This window comes from Cydia fagiglandana, chromosome Z (genome assembly GCF_963556715.1).
Source record: "Cydia fagiglandana chromosome Z, ilCydFagi1.1, whole genome shotgun sequence".
Classification (NCBI taxonomy): Eukaryota; Metazoa; Arthropoda; class Insecta; order Lepidoptera; family Tortricidae; genus Cydia; species Cydia fagiglandana.
Genome location: NC_085959.1, coordinates 33,231,082 through 33,252,264, shown reverse-complemented (window position 1 = coordinate 33,252,264; position 21,183 = coordinate 33,231,082). Strand labels below are relative to the sequence as shown.

General features: G+C 35.5%; 1 protein-coding gene across 1 annotated transcript; it reads left to right on the top strand.

Moving 5' to 3' along the window:
* The first annotated feature begins 956 nt into the window (after positions 1-956).
* LOC134678119 (short transient receptor potential channel 4-like) lies at positions 957-12,701 on the top strand. The gene is made up of 13 exons (XM_063536569.1): positions 957-1,119; positions 1,535-1,953; positions 2,273-2,496; positions 4,104-4,246; positions 5,008-5,127; positions 6,074-6,224; positions 7,820-8,017; positions 8,724-8,851; positions 9,061-9,210; positions 9,559-9,730; positions 11,096-11,211; positions 11,780-11,932; positions 12,495-12,701. Exons 2-13 carry the CDS (start codon positions 1,742-1,744, stop codon positions 12,699-12,701), a joined length of 1,974 nt encoding a protein of 657 aa, XP_063392639.1. The 5' UTR covers positions 957-1,119; positions 1,535-1,741.
* Positions 12,702-21,183: the final 8,482 nt, after the last annotated feature.

The following is a 21,183-nucleotide window of genomic DNA, read 5'->3' as shown; positions in this document are numbered from 1 at the left end:
AGTCGTGTATTATTACAATATTTGGACCATGACGGTATTGAACAATGATCGTAATACTATTCTAATATTCTAATAATAATTGATAATAATTACAATATAATTACTGAAGATTCTCTCGATTGACTTTTAAGTGTCATCAAAGAGATTTACCATAGAGTAACTTTCAACTTTGCTCTATATCTCTACATCACTGTACATTTTGCTGTACATCTTCTCTAAATGTAAATACATACTTATGCGAATAAAACTACATAAGATTTTTTTTTCTGATAACTTTTTCTGTCAGGCCCTCGTCACTCTCGTCAGCTCTTTGGTTATTGAAGTTGTCTTGAAGTTGACAAGGTATTACATTACCTGTCACGTTGTTTTGCGTATATTCATAAATAACACTAAATTAAAAATAATTAATAGTTTTCTAGTTGGAATTCTGCAGTACAGAATCATTGAGGTTTTTGAATTAAAACAATGAAAACATCAAAAACAGATTCTATAGAACAACAAAGCCTACCTAGTGTGCCGGCTTTAGGTAAAACACCAATACACAAAAAGAATAGGTACTAAAATAACAACATATCTCACAGTACACTTTTATATACTTTTTTTTCTTTCAGAGAGTAGTAATTCTTTTAAACACGCGCTACATCACATTCGCACAGCTTACCCTAATGTATCGCTAGTGAGCGTCACCACTAACGAACCAATTTCGAGTGAAGACAGTGGAACGAGCAAAAAATGTAATAACCATAGCTTTAGAAACAAATGGGATCGTCAATATCAAACACTTGACTCGGCAAGTACTTTTATAGATTAATTTCTACTTAATAACTTAATAATTACGATAATTGTTTTGATTATTTTAACGGGACTTAATACCGTTTATGTATTTATCCGCAATTAATGAATCTTTTTATAAGCTTTAAATTACTTTAGTGACTTTGCTTTCATGTTAAGAGAAAAGAAGAAGGTACTCACCTAGCTAAAAAGGAGAGTGTTACATTACCCGAGCTACTGCCGAATGAGCTTGAATTCCTTCAACTGGTGTCTGACGACAACGTCCCTGCTGTGCGGGCCTACTGCTTGTCACACCCATCCCTCGACATAAACTGCGTCGATTTCCAGGTCAGACATATCTATTAGCGATTATGACATGAGATATCCATATCGCCATAGTTAAAAGACAATATATTGACTAGTTTATTGACTCTTGTGTTTTACGCCGGGTATCGTTAAGAATTCTCCAGAGACTCCTTTAAAAGTTTTGAAATTATTTCCTTTAAGTATTTCCGAGGGAAACCGTTGCGTGTAGGACAGTTCTGCGCATAACCGATTTCATGAGTTTTATGACGATAGTTTAAGTCACTGACTAAGAATAAATATGCTTTTAAACAGCCGTGGCTTTAAAAAATATCGGTACCTACCTATCTCTTAATATCAACGGCATACATTTAAACGGGCTTTTTACTTATTAATATGTTATAGTTACCGTGTACGCATTAATTAATGAAGTAACACGATTTTAATGTGTTGAATATAGGGCACCTCAGCACTTCACATAGCTGTAAAAAACCGATCGGAAGCAATGGTCGAATTTCTCTTAACGCAGCCAAATATAGAAATCGGTGACACGATAATGCACGCCGTTCGAGAGAATACCATAAAAATACTTGGTAATGACGTTCAATATGATTTCAAACAAAAAGTAAAATTTCTTTTTCATATGACCTAATTTGTATACTGACATATGTTTATAGTCAAACTGCTCGAAACCCGAAAGGAGATATGCCCTGGTTTGGAGTTTGTAGGCAGCACTCACTCGCCAGATTTTCCGGAATACGTTACGCCTCTGATGCTCGCCGCGCACTCCGGGAACTACGAAATAGTAGCGCTTCTGGTTAATCGAGGCCACACGATATCTCAACCGCACTCACCGAATTGCCTTTGCGGGGAATGCAAGTCAGTAAATTCTACGGTAATGGCTGGGATCTTACCAGCCCACCGCATTTAAATTACAGACCCCAATACATTTTACAACTTCACTGAACGATCGGGTTTAGCAGAACACTTTTATTTTGCCACGTTACTCTCAATCGAAACTTTACGCATTCCCGATGGTTCTATAGTACCTATAAGGTATAGGTAGCAACAACGAGGCGAGGTCCATTTTTTTGCTGAGTAGGTACCTACAGGGACAGACTCTAACAACGGATTATTATCCGGGATAGCTAACGACTATCATTTGTTAATTCTACTACTTTATTAACTTGCTTGAAAGGGAGTCCCGCGAGACGGACGCTCTACGGGCAAGCAACGTCCGGCTGGCTTCGTACCGTGCTATGTGCGCGCCCGAGTACCTGGTCCATGTGGCTGCGGACCCCATACTGGCGGCGTTCCGTTTGGCGAGGGTGCTGAGCGCGCATGCTGACGCCAGCCGCCACCAAGCTGCCGCCTACTTACAGCTAAGGAATCAAGTCAGCGAGTTCGCTGTGAATCTTATAGGTTAAACATACCAAAAATAGTTTTCTAGGATAAAACTTATCGAATGCACGTGTACAGTCGAGTAAATAACGAAGTTAGCAAAATATTTAAAGAATGAAAATGATTTTTAAAAGCCCTAATTAAATATGGAATTCAATGACGATCATCACTATCATCAGTGCTCGGATAGTTTTCGGTGTGTTAGTGACGTACCTGCATGATATTACCTAATAGTAATTAAGAATTCTCTAGGGTTTTTGGGATAGGAACATATTATATATATGTTTCTACTATTTATAGAAATAGCTTTAACAGTATAACAGCTTTAATAATGAACCGCCTATTTCATTCGGCACAGTATCTGTCAGTCCCTCCATGTTAATACAAATTCGGATCATATCCACACCAAATAACAAAAATAAAATTGATATATGATGTATTATTTAAGTACGAGTATTTGCTTAAACTTAAAAAGCTTTGCTGATTAATTATCTACGTCAGAGTAGTTACAGTAAGTTCAGGGTTTGCTTGTGTAAAGCATTCCACCTCATTAGCGGCTTTAATCCAGAATTAGCCTTTAGCTTTTACTGCCTCTTAAGTATTCCGTTAACCTTACTGTTTCAATAAATTGACAGTAAATTACACGTGTCAGTCACATCATACAACCTGAAATAACAGCATTAAGCTCACTCCGAATGACATCAATTTAGCCACAAGTTTATTCTCCGCAAGTATGCTAAATATCAAATCGTTGGCCTTTGGTACAAACCGTTAGTCCGCCATGGGATGTGGTTTGCCCTTTTGTTAGCCACTACTTTAATGGGAAACCGAGCAATAATAAAACTATAGTGTCTATAGGTAGTATGCATCAGTTAATAATAGGTACCTAATATAATTTTAACTCCAAGTGGTAAACTCCATAAATATGAGTAAACGTTTAATTTACTTATGTTAACCCTATTCCCATTCATTTTGTTAAAAATATTACTTCAAATTCTTTGCTAATTTAAGTTATAATAATTACTTAAGTACTTTGGCCTAATGGCCAAGTTATTCTTCGTATTCCTTTTTAAAGGTATCCTTTGTGTTTTAATGGCTAAATCTGTGAGCAGGTGTCAGTTTAACATATTATCTTTTATAGTTTAAGTGCAGTAGCGGTATTATGTTATGAAGAGCCTGGCAATAATTTACATTTAACGACCTATGTTTGACATTCTTTAATGTGCACAAATAACACGCAAATTCACCTCCTGTAAATGCATTTACGACGTCTATTTTACGATCGCTGTGGGTCTATCTATGCTATACTTGTAATTTGCAACTCGCGGTAATTGAAAATTGGAATTTCGATAGTTGCCTCTCTACCACTCTTATATTTTAGATTTACGCGAATTTGTTATTGATATGTTAGTTACTCGCTTCCCTAATATAAAGGTACAAGTGTCATGACATCAATTTATAAATTATAATCTGTCTCGTACAGTCGCCATCAGATACCTTATATCGGAGCGGCCAGGGTGCTCACAAATATCTGAACACGCCTCTATTGTCAGGGCGTTAGAGAGCGTGTTCAGATATTGTGATCACCTTGACCGCTCCTATATATCTGATGGCGACTGTACCTACAGGGTGTTGCCGAACGTCAGCAGAGGTGGAAGTACTATTGAAGCAAACGTGCTGCCAGAGCCTCACGTCGTTCAAACTGCCGCGCCTTCTGATGGCCGTGGACTATAAACAGAAGGAGTTTGTCGCGCATCCTAACACGCAACTGGTAACTGCCTTGGATATCTAATACAGGCTTTCTTAAAAAAGAGGTTATTCCACTGAAACATACAGTTAGTGCTGCCTAGGTAGGCAGCAGTACTATTAACAAGATATAGGAGACTTAGCGAAACAGCACGGGACCATGTAGCTTCCCTCAGTATCCTATTTAAAAATCCACCATATATGTTTACTCCTCTTTATTAAGACTAGCACGAGGTCTCAAGCAATAAAATGAATAATGAACACGTAAAGGCTTCGCTGGAAATTTTATTTACAGCAGTATGAGATTCTAGCGCTATTTTAATTGGCGCCAGGCCTCGCATCCCATCGCGTGCTATTATTAAGGTGTCTTGGGGTTATTCCAATAGGATTATGAACGAGATACAAGTAATTTTTGTCAGTTACAACAATAACAATTTTCGAAAGTTACAACTTACAAAAGATTCCTTAAACTGATGGCATTATTATTAATTTGGATATAGGTAGTAGGTATAGGTACATTATATTGGTCTACGCTTCATGAAAGTTATGTTAAAAATATGACTCATGGTAGGCCTTCACATTACAAACGACAGTTGAGCATTTGAGAACAGTTTACATAGGTACACCTAATATATGGAACCGGAGCGAACGCAAAAACTGGCTCAGATACTTAAAAAGACAAAAAATGTTTATTTCGGTGTTTTTCGAGATTACACAACTACCTATCCCTTTACTGAATAACCCCGTTACACCTTAACAGTATCCTATCCGCCACTTCGTTTCCAGGTTCTGCAATCCTATTGGCTGGAAAACTGGTCGAGTTGGGAGACCAAGTCAACGGTATGCAAAGGACTCATAATAGCGAGCCGGATTTTCATTACACCTCTCATTCTATTTATGTGCCTGGTAAGTGTACGACATTTCCGCCGGATATTAAGTATGTTTAATAGCTAGGCGTCTATTAGCCCCTTGGTTAGCCATCAGTTAGTACCTAAACATGGATATTAGGAACCATTTATGGACAGCAAATTTGATTCTAATTTGACAAATCGATCGTATACCTATTCGCCAACCGGCAATAATTCACTTGGTCGTTAAATACATGTACCTATTAGGTACTCGTAAATATTTGCACGAACATGGTACAATTAAAACTTACTTACATATATAAATGAGTTTCCAGCTACGTAATAGTAAATTTTTATTTCACATACCTATTTAGTACCTATCAGTCATTTGTGCTCAAAATACCACCTGTTTTGGTCACAGTGTTGCCTAAACATATGATATAGCATGCACTCTAACGCACTTCAAAACGTACTCGTACAAATGAACTGTACTACAAAACCCTTAAGAGCCCTTCAACGTGCACACTAGCGCCACAGCTAAATAATCGTGATTATTTAAATTTTACGAAAGATATTGAAAAAAGGGGCCGCTACGCACTGTGTTGTGTATTTAAATACCTTTTGAATACATCAAACTAGTTTTTATGTTGCGATCTAGGAACTCAAAACTAAAACGGCCGTTTTAACTTTGCACGCATAGTTTGACGAATCTAGCAACATATAAACTAGTATGATGTATTCAAAAGGTACTTAAATACACAATAAGTACAGTACACCAGTAGTAGCGGCTCCCTTTTTTGAATATCTTTCGTTAAATTTAAATAATCACCACTATTTAGCTGTGGCGCTAGTGTGCACGTTGATGTATTCTTAAGAGCTGAAAACATTAATATTACATATTAGAATATGTAGGATTAGTAGGCAAGTGATCTGTGCCCCCCGCGCCCAGACGAGCGCAGCGATACATTCAGCACATATTTCGGTACAAACGGCGCACGTTCCAGGTAGCCCCGTGCCACCGTCTCGTTAGCCACTACCAGATACCGTTGAACAAGCTGATTACCCACGCCACCGCCTACTTCGTATTCCTGGCCCTAGTCTTCTATATATCTAATCAAGATAAAGCGAAACAGAAACGAGGACCGCCGAATACGGGTTCGAGCTTTATTCACTCTCTCTAAGATTACGATGATGAGATTTTTTGCCAAGATTATCACAATTAATTGTTAGGAACATTGTAGGTCAACGATTAGCGTTTGAGTTAGTACTGTTAGCGTTACTCGTCAAAATCGATTTAAGTTATCATAACTTATTTATTTGGTTCTTACCTACAGGTACCTAAAAAACTTTGTTTACCTACAAAATAAAAACTTTTTACAAAAAAAGAAAACCGACTTCAAAAAGGATGAAATAAAATATTATCCTTTTTTAATGATTCGGTCAAATTGTGTTTTTTTAAAAACTAATTATAGCCAGCCTTTTATGAATGTAGTATGATACCTTAGGGTATGGTGCTTTACGCACACTAGTGTCCCTTCCCCTCCCCCTGACGCAACCCCCCCTTTTTGCATGAAATATGTCCCGGTTCACAGTTTTTTACATTTTTTGAGGAAAGTATACATTTTAGGAAAAAAGTGTATATGAAAGAAATAATCCTTAATAAATTCTTAATAAAAAAGGTCATATTCATTTTTTTATATGATGTACCATATTCATGTATTAGCTTGTTAAAATTCGAAATAACATAGTTTTTACTTAGGGTTCGAAACTCATTTATTATACACGGTGTAACATGAGGAAACCGAATAATTTTATCAGCATATTCCTGATCATATTTAGAGACAAAAATGTCCTATAAACTTTTTTGAAATTCGCCTTGTTTCACAGTTAAAACTTTTTTTCTTGTTTGTTTTTTTTTTTCTATTTTTTGAATATATTTGTACATAAAAAGTAAATGTTATTGGTGACTTTGTCACTTCATGTGGATTTTTACTTTTTTTTTGTAAAACTTAGTTTTTGCAAAGTGTTACTTTCACTTTTTGACATCTATCAATAAGGATATTTAGACTAAATCCCATAGTAGCAACATCGTCATCTAAAAGGCGTTTTGCACTATGTAACAATAAAAACTAGTTTTTTCGTTAAATTGGTATTAACTCTGAAACAAGACGAATTTCAAAAAAGTTTATAGGACATTTTTGTCTCTTAATATGATCAGGAATACGCTGATAAAATTATTCGGTTTCCTCATGTTACACCGTGTGTAATAAATGAGTTTCGAGCCCTAAGTAAAAACTACGTTATTTCGAATTTTAACATGCTAATACATGAATATGGTGCATCATATAAAAAAAATGAATATGACCTTTTTTATTAAGAATTAATTAAGGATTATTTCTTTCATAGACACTTTTTTCCTAAAATGTATACTTTCCTCAAAAAATGTAAAAAACTGTGAACCGGGACATATTTCATGCAAAAAGGGGGGGTTGCGTCAGGGGGAGGGGAAGGGACGCTAGTGTGCGTAAAGCACCATACCCTAAGGTATCATACTACATTCATAAAAGGCTGGCTATAATTAGTTTTTCTTCCCCATACATTAGAACACAATTTATCCGAATCATAAGTAAGTAAGATATGTTTGAAGTCGGTGCTAAGTTTTTTAGATATATACGTACTTATACATACTCAGTATTTTATTACCCTTACTCAGTATTTTATTACCGATACGTCCCTCTTTCTGTTTCCAGGTGCAGAGACGCCGCTAATGCTCTTCGTGCTAGGCTACGCTTGGTCTGCGCTGCGCAAGTGCGTGTTGCTGGGCGCGCGACGTTATTTTTCTTACGCTTGGAACATCTTCGACCTCACCATGCTCTTGCTCTTTGGCCTTACTTTTGCTTTTTGGGTTGCTGCCATGTTAGAAACTGTTAATGATTATGAGGAAGTGGGTAAGTAAACCAGGACCATAATACTGATGGATCTACCCTTTAAGTTTATTATCTATGATCAGGGTCAGGTATCTACTTATATGCAGCTGCTTGTAAGGTGTGTAAAGTGAAGTTTGGACTAATTTCAAAGTTGCCTTACGTGGGTGTTTTTTTTAAATAATCATGTCTTTAATAATGCAGGAATTTTACAATTAATTTCCTTATTTTATTTATTATGGGATTCGCTAATAACCCAAACATATTTTTTTGTTATTATAAATTATATGTTTTCTATAGTAAGTATCATCAATAGTCTCATGGCTGAGGACACTCTTCACTATTCCTCTCCAAGCTGCTCTATCTATCTAGGGTCCGGTGTATTCTGAATTGAATTGAAATAACCTTTACTCGTATTCCTTGTGAATACCTACTGGCTTCAATACGCAGCTTTGGCCATCTATGCTCTTTTGGACACCTCTTGGTCGCAGTCGCCATTGTCCCGTATTTGAGAACCCTAATACACAAAAATGTATACCACCTCATAATCTTGCAACTCCTTAATTATCTGCTTTTACCAGCTGCGATTCTTACAAGAATAATAACCTTACAATTTTTTTTGTAACCTATGTTAATAATGTGTTACTGTAGTAGGTACTTAATAATATGCAAAAGATGAATGTAAAACTTTATCCAGGTAAACGGAGTCTTATCAACTTGTTGTTGACAGAACGAAAATATTGGAACCAACATGATCCAACCTTACTGGCGGAGGGCACCTTCTGCCTTGCAACCATTTTTGCTTTCTTCCGACTCTTGTCATTTTGCCAACTTAACTACCATCTCGGACCACTTCAAGTAAGTGAAGCTTACTGAAGCATATGCAAGAATGATCTTAATAACCGCAATAAGTAGGTCTGTGCGGCAAACTAAGTTTATTTGAAATACCTACACTTTTAATTATGGTGACAAACAAGTGTGCGATCCGATTGGCTAATCTACATTACCTAAGTACAACAAATTGATGTACTTAGGTAATGTAGATTGATGTCATCAATATTTCACAGGTGTCTCTAGGAAAGATGACTGTTGATATCTACCAGTATTTAAAAGTGTACGCAATAATAATAAGCGCATTTGCAGTGGGTTTGGCTCACTTTTATCAATATTACGATGGCATGGTTTATGTGGACGAAGCTGGGATGAAAACTGTACAGGTTCCTTATTTAATTTATATATTTTATTCATCTTTCTTTATTACTATCGTGTTCATCACATCAAATACAAGTGTTTTCACATAATGACATAATTGGTACTAGTACTAGGTACTTAAAGTAGCATTCCTTCTTATATCCTGTGTGAACCTCCGAGTCTGTGAAAGTGTTGTCTTGTTATATAATATCGTGTATGGTAGAAACAGGTTTTAATCGACCGGAAAACCGATGACAGGATAGCTAACAACATTATACGTAGGATGGAAAATATGAAGTAGAGATGGCAGTCAAACTTTGGGAATGGATTCGAACATAGACTGATTAATAGGAATAACATATTATAATGCACAGGCGTCATCATTCATAAGCTTACCGGACACCCTAAAAACATTGTTCTGGGCGTTGTTCTGTCTGTCGCCCCTGGAGAGTGCCGACGTGGTACTCGACAACCGAAACTCTTCGGACAGGCTTCCCCTGGCACAGCACACGTACACTGAACGCATCGGATACATTTGTTTCGGATGTAAGTCTTAACTAATTAACCCTTTAGTCCGTAGCGGCAACACAATTGCCATCATACTTAAAACAAAAACGCATTTCCACTATAAGAATTACGGTTCGAAATCGAATGAATAGAAAGGAATGTCAAATGGTTAAAGGGTTGTTTCGGATGTGAGTTTTAACTAATTAATTGATTATAATTATAGCAACAAACAGTGCAGAGTAAATCCAACTTACGAAAAGTTTAATATAATGGGGAGCATCAAGCAAACTTAGGTACCTAGGTATGTAAATACTTATAAAATATACATAAAGTTTTAATTTTTCGCCATATTAGTTGGTCAATTGGTCAAAAATAACGCTTAGTTTTATAGATAACTTCCCAACATACCTTACTTAATACGGAATAATAATGCTAAAAAAAGAAAATACGTACCTACTCTCGATAGACACTAGACAGAATTGTTCCGGATGAAGGTTCCCACTTTTTCGCCCAGATAAGAAATAAGAAACTGTATATTTACAGAAGTAATGTAATATGATGCATCGATTAAGTTAATTTAATTTAATTGACCTACATTACCAGGACCACAACCCGCGTTGGTTATTACCGTGTTTAGTAAGTATATTTTAATTTATATAATGGGCATAACTTATCCGTAACGGATAATTAAGTATGGCGATAAGCACGAAAGCAGGAACTCTTAACTTAACATTAAACAACTTTTTACTTAGTATGAAAACTGAACGAACATAAAGATAGGCACCCATAAAATCTAAAATTAGCACGGTACACAGCATCAAGCTGGTATTACACACTCGCAACTGTTAAATCATTTTTCGAAAAGTTAATGAGTGCTATTAATAAGTATGAAGTGCAGTCACATTTATTTTTTGTACCATACAAGATAACGTTATTATTATTACTTTATATTTTACTTAACAAAGTGTTTGACATTTTTGGTAGGTAGATAAATGCGGACATTCCCGTGGCGGTAAATATGAGCTATGTTCGAAAATGTACCGTGTTCACTTTACACATGGACACATGATTTATAGGGATTTGTATCCGGTCATGTTCTGTTAAAGGGTTAATGACAGAACTTTCTCGAAAAATCAAAGAAACGAACTTCGAAGAAACAGATTCGTCTGCACTTTCCCGTGTTACAGTAAAGCAATGTAGGCATGTGGCACGTGGTTCTAAAACTTGTCTAAGAAATATGTCAACATAGTAGAGCTTTTTTGGAAGCTTGTTAATTGAAGAATCAAATTAGTTAAATTCTTCGTACTGTTACATAAGTAACATCCCGTTAACCCTGTGGTTTTGCTTACTTGAGCTGCTGAGGTAAAAAGACTAGATTTTTTTCTTAAAACTTATTGCTTGCAGGTTTCGAAGTGATATCCGTGATAGTAGTGCTAAACATGCTGATAGCGACTATGTCTAACACATACCAGCGCGTCATAGACAACGTCGCCACCGAGTGGACCTTTGGGAAAACTGAGGTAAGTTTAATTGGGGTAACTTCAAAACCGGGGTAGATTTGAAAATTGCTAAAATCTAGGTACTAAACAAGAAGCGTTTTCTAACCATGGTCTTACCACTGATCTCAATCTTTTTTGTGACAACATTAGTAAAAATACCCGGATGATTAAGGAGTGGGTTCAATTTAAGCTTAAATATCTCTTGAGACCGAGCTTTACTCGAAAAACCTATAAAAACAAAAAATACGAGTTTTCCCAGAGATAAGACCTAGCTAGATCGATTTATCGACCCCGAAACCCCCATATACCAAATTTAATCGAAATCGTTAGAGCCGTTTCCGAGATACCCGAAACCGATATATGTATATTAGATAGATAATTAGGTTTATGAGTTACCTATGTTAGCACTTTTAAGGTGTCCGAATCGTAGGAAAAAATTCGAATACTTTAATTAACGAATTCTAAATACACCAGTAACTAAATTAAGGTACAACTTGGTGGTACTGTGAATAGCCCAAGAAGAAATGGTGTGTGCATTAGGTACTATATGTATTTATCAACAGTCGAGTAAAATGAAGATCAATTGCAGATGTATCTGAATTACATGTACGAGACCACGCTGCCGTCTCCATACAACCTCGTCCCGACTCCGGGCGGCATACGGGCAGCAGCGGACTGGCTGCTCGTCAAAATATGCTGCAATAAGCCGACAGTCACGTGCTGTGCAAGCTACTGCAATATTGTGAATATACAATTACAATATCTACAGGGTTATTCAATACCTACATGGCGGTTAAAAAATAACTGCATACCCGTTGCCAGGGAAATTTTAGCATTATACTGAGCAACTTTTACTATTTGGCTGGTCCATTTTCTATAGGAGGGTAAATTTTGTTTTTTTTTCGCAATTTCGGAGTTAGTCCAGGTGGCGTAGCTCGGCCGCCTGTTTATCCATTGTCACCATGCCTGTCACGTTCTAACAAGTATGTAAGTGCGAACGGGACGCGCATAGTGATAGTCGATAAAAATGGAACCGTGCTGCGCCCGCAGGTGGTTGTCATCAGGGTTAAGGGAGCAATTGCAAAAGGCATACCTATGTCTCGAAGCTTTGGATAACGGTTTTGAATTGGTGTAGGTATCGTCAATAGCAGCTGCTGCACTCAAGAAGCTTGGCTTGGCCTAATAAGGCTTGATTTCCTCCTACGCTGACATCGGTCGCTGAAGTCGGTCGAGCACAATGTTCTATGGGCCAGCGATGTTGACGTCAGTTTTACATATTGCTAACACAGTATTTTGGTCTGCAGGAGTGTGGCAACGACACACACATGAACACCGAATACGCTGCATTGATGACAGTTCTGGTTCAAAGATACTTTAGGGAGAAGCGCTTAGTGCTCCAGAGCGAAGACCGAGCGAGCGGACGAGATCTGGATACGCTGCACCGCGAGTTGTCCTCTATAAAATCATTACTCGAAAACTTGCAACCGCCGGGTACCAGCGATAAAAATTAATAGGTACTTATTAAATAAGCTAACCAATTGTTGTATTTATTCTTTCCCTAATGACTCTTGCCTTATTTTCGCCAATCATTGGCAACTCCGATAATCCGAAGTGCCAGGCCACCTATTTATAGCCTGCAATTCATACACGAGTACCTAATACGCATGTATGTATAACCATAGTAAAACATAGGTACCTATGAGTTTAAGTAGTAGGTACATGCGTTCTCAAATATATTTATAAATAAATAATAATTAATAATAATATTGAGTGACACAATGAACTGTGACACTAACGAGGACAAAGTATACTAAATATATGTATGAGGAAATATGAATCGATTAAGTAGTAATTGATTGGCGTCCGTGAAATATATCGGTAAGTTATATTTATTATACATTATGTGCTCTTCTATTTATAGCTCAATAGTGGGACCGGATTTTTGCACTATAAGTTTTGATAATTCTAAAGTTGAAAAAGTGATACTTATCTGATATGGGACATATTTTTAAGCATATTTGCAATATATGATGAAAAGTTAGAACGAGCGTTAGATATAAATTAGGTATTTATATATTTTTAGTAATGATTTTTTAATATTGAATTAAAGTGCAATGTTTAAGTTCCATTGTTTATAATATGTATGACGCTTTATAATGTAAAATTATTAGAATTTTTTTTAACGTGCTTCTTTATCAAACTACAATTAGCTTATTATTTTGTCGATATTGAATTAAAGTTTAATAAATCCACAACAACATATCTCATTTTTTAAGTTAATAGGCAAGCTAAAAAGCTAGAAGAATAAGATATATGCTCTAGAATTAATATGCGTTTTTTGTCCTATAAGATCTAATATTGAATTAGAGTCTGTAAAAATAAGTCTATTACTATAAAATAATATACGCAGCCATATTATGGAAAGTAAGAAATTTCTGCGTGTAGCTTGCATTGTAATAGTAAAATCTAGTTAAAAAGGCGCGAAATTCATACATACGCTGCGCTGGTCCGTCAGTCGCCGGCGCGGCGCTCGAGAGCCTATCATAGCCTACCTATACTTCGCCCCTCGCCCCACCTCCCGCTCAGTAACACTGTCTGTCTTTTCTTATCATTCATTTGTTTGTTTACCGTGCACATGTATAAATTAGATGCGGACATTACGTGAAATTAAAATATCTTATTACGTAAAAATACCTACAGCTGGTCAATCAGATCTTGGCAGTAGAAAGAGGCGGCAAATTTGAAAAATGTAGGCGCGAAGGGATATCGTCCCATAGAAAATTTGTGTTTCGCGCCTTTTTTTAGTGACAAGATTTGATTGACCAGCTATATTTCATTATCTTGACTAATATTGTAATAAAAATGTACAAGATATTCACAACTATTTTTTACTATACATAGTTTGTAAAAAGAACGTCTCATTTCAAACATAGACAGAGAGAATCATCATACTATCTTTGACTTACACTAGTACTAGCACCCAAAAAAAAGGATGAATATAGTTTTTTGTTTTTATTTACTGACAAATGGTTTGACCAACTATACCTATTTCTGGTTCCTATTGTCATGTCCTGTCCTATTCAAGGTCAATATCATAATATGTATATTATAAACCAACTGCTCAATATTACACGGTATACATCCTGAATATACAATAAGGTAAGTGAGGCCACTTACCTTATTGTATATTCCGTGTGAGCCGTATATGCCTATATACAGCCCACCTTAAATTAAAATGGTTTTTTTTAATAAACAGGATATGAAGTATGAAAAACTCACTCAAATAGGTTTCTCATTTATTTAAGTTTCTTCATTATACCAAAATAGTTATAAAAATATTACGATACTCTTGGAAAATATACCTTAAAAGTCCTATTATGGGCCTTATTGAACACTAGCAGTGTATTACTTAATCCCGCAAAAAATAATCATTTTGACAGTAGGTAATAACAGATTTTATTGTTTTTAACTTAAGAGTTATACATATACAAATAACAATATTTGATACTTCATAACAGGAGGATTTATTTATAATAAGTGAAAATAATTATTTTGGGCCTTAATAACTAAAGATATAAAAATTGTCTAGTTTACGCGAAAATAGTAGGTAACTAAACATAAATCTTTATTAGTTATAGTAGTATCATCTTTTAACATCTGGGGGCACGGCAGTGCCCCTGCCAAGACGAGCAAAGCGCAAGGGCACTATCTACCTTTTCTCGAAGCGCTTCGTCGTTTTTTGGAACCCTCATAACTTGGGGTTGGATTATACCAGATAAACAAAGTTCTCGGACTTATTAAGCATATCAATTGCATAGCTCTTATACTTTAGATTTTATTCATATCTAAAAACTTCGATTTCGTCACTGACTCACTCACTTGATGATCAACAATACCGGGTACTTCCTGAAGTCCTCTAAGAAGCTGAAATTTGGTATGTAAGATAGTTTTAGTACCCCCCATGCCCCCAGATACTTATTTCAGGATTTTTAATAGTAAATCACCCCCAACCCTTTAAATTAGGGCATGGAAGATTGTCATAAGCAACTTAAAAAAAGAAGTGAAATCCCACCAAAAACATTTTGATGTAAAATGTTGCCCAAACGAAACCATAAGGCTCGCACTGTCAAAAAGTTATCAGATCTCTTGCCAAGCTTCTAACTCTACAAGCCCTCTAACTTTACTAGCCCTACACCAAAAGTATGTGGCTTGGCCGTTTCATTTTTACAAGAACTACTGTAAGTATAATACAAAAACCGCCCAAATGCGAATCGGACTCGCGTTCCAAGGGTTCCGTACATTACACAATTTTAACAATATATATTTTTTTTAGAGAAAAGTGAGTAAAATGTCATTAAAAAACCCGTAGGGATCGGAAAACTAGGTACTTAAGTCCGACTCACGCTTGACTGCACATTTCTAATAGGTTTTTCTGGCATCTATAGGAAAAGAGCTAATATGTGTATTTTTTTCATAATTTTAGACCCAGTAGTTTCGGAGATAAGGGGGGGGGGGGGGGAATGGTCATTTTTTGCGTATTTTCTTAAATAACTTCTAAACTATTTATTTTAAAATTATGAAAAAATATATCTGAGGTTCTCACAATGAGCCCCTTAATTTGATATATAACAAGATATAGTGTTTTTTTCTTCTATTTATCATTCATCTCAAAAGTGACCCCTTTATTTGTGACGTCCCACGGTCAAAGGTACCTTATGGCGGGTATGGAGTTATGCATACCCCAGTAATCTACAATAAATAAGCTATCGATAATACAAAAGAAGAGATATGATTTTTTGAAAATAATGTTGTGAAATGAGCAACTTTACGATACAGAAGTTTTAAGTTTAGCCGCCTAAAAAACTATGTTCCTGAAGTAAGTTACATAGTTGACTACAAATAATAATACCTTATATATCTGAGATTTAAAAAATGTTGCGACTTGTTCTGTAATGCAAATAGAAACCTTTGATATCGACTGATTTATGTGTATACTAACCAGTCTCTTGAAAATAAAGTTTTATTTCATTTTCACGATTTATTGCAATGAGCTCTCTAGATTTAAATTTTATCTATTAGAAAACGACACTGAGAGACAGTTTAAGCAAAAAACAATACCGATTTAGAGGTGAAAATGTATTTTCTGACTTTTTCATATAAAATCAGATAATTGAATATTTTTACTTTTAATGTAACACACAATCAATTTTTCTGAGCACATAATATGAAAGAAATTCAGTCATTCAAATGAAATAAATCCTAAAACCCCAACTAAATACTATATTTAACCCCTTATGCCACTTTAAACTTACATAACAATAACAGTATTTGCTCCATACATTTACGAAAAGGTACCTTATGGAAATAAATCTAATAATACATCACTACAAAACATCAATCACATTGAAGCTTTTATCTTTTATGAATAGAAAATATTAATTTACATTAAACTGCCACAAATTTAATTGGTTCTTCGTCATAATAATCTTAAAAAAGACCAATAATTTGTATGTAATGAAAAGGTACCTTGTGGTTAAGTTACATGATGAGGCATGATGATGATGGAACGGTTAGGATAAACTAATAATATTTTGGGGTAAAGATATTATAAATCGTCTATTTCTTATCAATAATATATTTTGGTTGCCATTGAAGACAAGCGGCATTGAGGTTCAATGACCTTAGATATTCCATAAGGTAATGCGTCGGGTATTGGCATTTTTCAGCAAACCAATGGCTGATTTATTGCATGCGACCAAACCAAATGAAGATTATTCTAGTTAAGGTGGTTCGCCTAGGTTACTCAAAACTTAACTCTCGCTAGATGGCACCACTTCTGCAAAATTTCAGATTTAATTTTTTTGTGAAATGGTCTTGGTATTTGTATACTTAAAAGTATGTTTCGCGCACTCTTTAAGTAAATATTGAACTATTAAATAAAACATTGAATACTTCATTGTGCAAAAACCACCTTTTTAATTTGACGGAGTGTTGCTGTCACGCTTTTTCCTACTATTACTCACACATGCAAACAGTGTTTCCGTGATCCTTGTAGTAGACAATTTCACACAACGTAAGTATGTTGCAATAGTGTAACGGTATGTTCGTGGAAATACGTGCAAGAGGATTGGGGTTCAAGACTGGTGCGAGTAGGTAATTTCTTTTTGTTTCTCCTTTGTGTTATCTTACCTTTAAACGAGCAATTATTAGATATATAATTATTTATTTATATATTTGGATGGTATCAGAAACGGCTCTAACGATTTCGATGAAATTTGCTATAAGGGGTTTGATCTCTTAGCTAGGTCTATGAGAAAACGCGCATTTTTGAGTTTTTATGTTTTGTAAGCTTTGGTCGGTCTCCCAGATATTCAATCTCCGCTTGGCAACTAATCCCAGAATTGGCATGCGCACTAGTTTTTACGAAAGCGACTGCCCTGACCTTCCAACCCAGAGAGTAAACTTATTTGGATTAGTCCGGTTTCCTCACATTGTTTTCTTTCACCGAAAAATAGGTATCGGTGTATAAATAGGTAGGTATCAAATGCTATTTCGTACAAAAGTTCGAAAAATCATTGGTACGAGCCGGGGTTAGAACCCGCGACCTCCGAATTGCTTTCCGCTAGGCCAGCAGCGCTTCCCCCACATACTCAGTGTTATCAGGTTTTTCAAAATCAAAAACGATTACTTATGAAAGCAGAAGAATATAAATGATCGTATTAGATTTATAATTGTTACATATTTGACGTAACTTATTTTTAAAATGTGTTTTTCAATTAAAAGACACGTCAAGATTGTTTACCTTATTTCTAATGCTAAAAAAAACAAACTATAAGGTAAAAGTACGCTCCACCGAACGCTCAATATCCGTCCGTATCACCGAATTTCTTCTATTTTAGGCTATAAGTCGATTATTTACAGCTGATATTTACTTGCGTATTTTTTTTCCACGAGTTAAATACCTATCCCTTCAACTATGCCTCAGAGTCGGCCAATTTGTCCCGCAGTTGGGACGTGGCAACTGATCGAAACGGATCGTTGCTCCCGATTGCCACTTTGTATGGGCAACCTTAAAGAAATCGGTAAGAAGTTGCGTATATTTCTTAAGGTCATAAAACCTTTTAAATTTATTTCTGTGTTTCAAAGTATGGTTTTTCAGTGTGACTACTTAATTAGTTTGTGTATTTTAGTAAATTTAATTAATTTAGTGCAGTCATATTATCAGAAATTAAGCTTAATGTGAGTTCGGTGATGAGTACATCGACAATTTGATTGGAAGGTATTATCGAACAGCGTCCGAAATCAGGGAAAGCGTATGTTTTTGAAATTATTTTTTTAATGGTTGATTACGAACTATTTAGATTAACTACCTAATTTCACAAATAACTTAATGTATTTGTAATTTTATGAGCAATTGCCGAACAACAATAACCTATATAGATTATTATAAAACTGCGTTTGAAATGTTCATGTTTTACGACTTTTTGGCATCAAAATAAGGTTTTTGGCAAGACTATTATCAAATAATAATTTTAGATATTTTACGTCAGTATTAACAAGAACTTTATACATGTACGGTTTTGTAATGGATTCAAGTATTAAATTTAATGATAGATTTGTAGTTATACCACATTGATTACGATTAAAATACTATTTTCAAAATCCGTTCGCGAAATAGGTTCCACATATTTTCCATGTTTCGTTCACCGAACGGCCGTTCGGCGAATGGTACCCATGGTCTCTGCTACCGAACTCATGTTTGCGTTGGCCATGTTTCTATTCGACGTTCATGAGAATATCATCCTTATTACGATAACGGCTAGGTCGATATTTATATGTTTATTTTTTGCGACCATTATTTCAATGCCAGCGCTTTTCAAACTTTAGACATACTTATTGGACGCCTGATAATAGTCTTGGAATGTGGACAAAAAAACTGAATAGGATAATAAAAATAATGAAGCATGATGTTCAAAAAATTTTTTTAGATTCCTCTCGTCGTGGGCGATTGTGATTTTTTAAACTTTTATCTTTTGTTATGAAATTCCGGGGTTCACATACAGGGTGGCTAAAAATTAACTACATTCCCATTCCCAGGGAGGTTTTGGGATTATACTGAGCAACTTTTACTATGGGACCAACTCCGAAATCGTGAAAAAAAATTTACCCTTCCATAGAAAATGGACCAGCCAAAATTTATGAAACAGCCAAATTATTTTATACATATGCGTACATGTTTTATAATTGTTGCGTACCTTACTTACTGACTTATTTTTCAAAAGAATTATTTCAATAAAAAAGACACGTCAAGATCGCTTACCATCTTTATAATGCTAAAAAACGAAGCATAGTAGGGATTTAATAGTGAACTACTGAAGTTTGAGCACCACTCAACACCATATTTTCATACAATTATTTCCTAGTTCGGTAATGCGGGCTCCCTATTCGGTATAATGTGCAAATCACGTTTCTTAGTTCGGTAAACGGTACAAACAAGGAAATTGGAAGAAATGACTTTAAAAATGTTTTTAATACACGTCCAATCATTTCAGTAATTTATAGGTATGTTTAAATGAGGACAAATTTATCTATGTTTCTATTTTAGTATTGAACATATTCGTAAGAAAATATCAGAACGAATAAAAAAATTAAACGTAAGTCTAGGGCTTAAGCATTCGGTGAAGCGTACATTTACCTTAGTAATAATTGTGTTTTTCATTTATAGACAAAATCCATTATTTTTAACCACAGGAAATTTTATACACTTCTTTTTAGGGTTTCGTACCCAAAGGGTAAAACGGGACCCTATTACTAAGACTTCGCTGTCCGGCCGTCCGTCCGTCCGTCTGTCTGTCACCAGGCTGTATCTCACGAACCGTAATAGCTAGACAGTTGAAATTTTCACAGATGATGTATTTCTGTTGCCGCTATAACAACAAATACTAAAAACAGAATAAAATAAAGATTTGAATGGGGCTCCCGTGATACAACAAACGTGATTTTTGACCAAAGTTAAGCAACGTCGGGAGTGGTCAGTACTTGGATGGGTGACCGTTTTTTTTTTTGCTTTTTTTGGTTTTTTTTTGCATTATGGCACGGAACCCTTCGTGCGCGAGTCCGACTCGCACTTGCCCGGTTTTTATTGCAGTGAGGATGTCCTGATTGTAAAAATCAGAGAGATTAGGAAGAGTATAATTTCTAATTATCTTTGTAAAAATTAAAGAATACGTGTAGCCTATACTTAATAATCGATTTATGATAATAAGAAAAATTAAATAAAAATAAAAAACAATACGAAATGTAGGTGTAACAAAAATACAAAAAGTTATGTTCCAGCATACAATGACTGGGGATCGAACCGGGAATCTTCCGTTTGCAAGCAAAAAAGTGACTGTTTGCATAACACGCCATGATAGTTCTTAGCTAAGCTGACGAACTTCTCGCTTAGGTCAATTAACTACCTGTCAAATATCAGTGTCAACAAAATTGCACTAAACATGACGGCACTCCAAATTCGAGCCGTGGTCAGCCCGGCAACGTCGGAAATGGTATGGCAACGTCGCAAATGTATCTGTACACGACATTTGTGACACACACATACGTAAAATTGATGAAAAGTTAACTATGATTTTTGCATGATTTCTGTATGAAACATTGTTTTCCTGTTAATTTCGCGCAAACGAATATTCGAAAGAAGATAAATGCGGAAATATTTGTGTACTAATACTGTGTAGTTACTTAATGAGATTTGATTGAATTTTGTATGGAAAGACTTGACGAGAGTAACTTTAGTATAATAGCAGGCTACTTGGATTTATAATGTCGGTCGATGTACGGTTATAATATTTGCTAGGCGCCCCAACCAGAACTGAAATTATCAAATTAGTTTTGCAGAATGCTAATACAGTTCTCTACCAAACTTCTTTTCCCGTATTGACTAGTTTTTTTGGAAATTTTCAACCTTTTTTCCATAAGGTACCTTTTTACTAAACT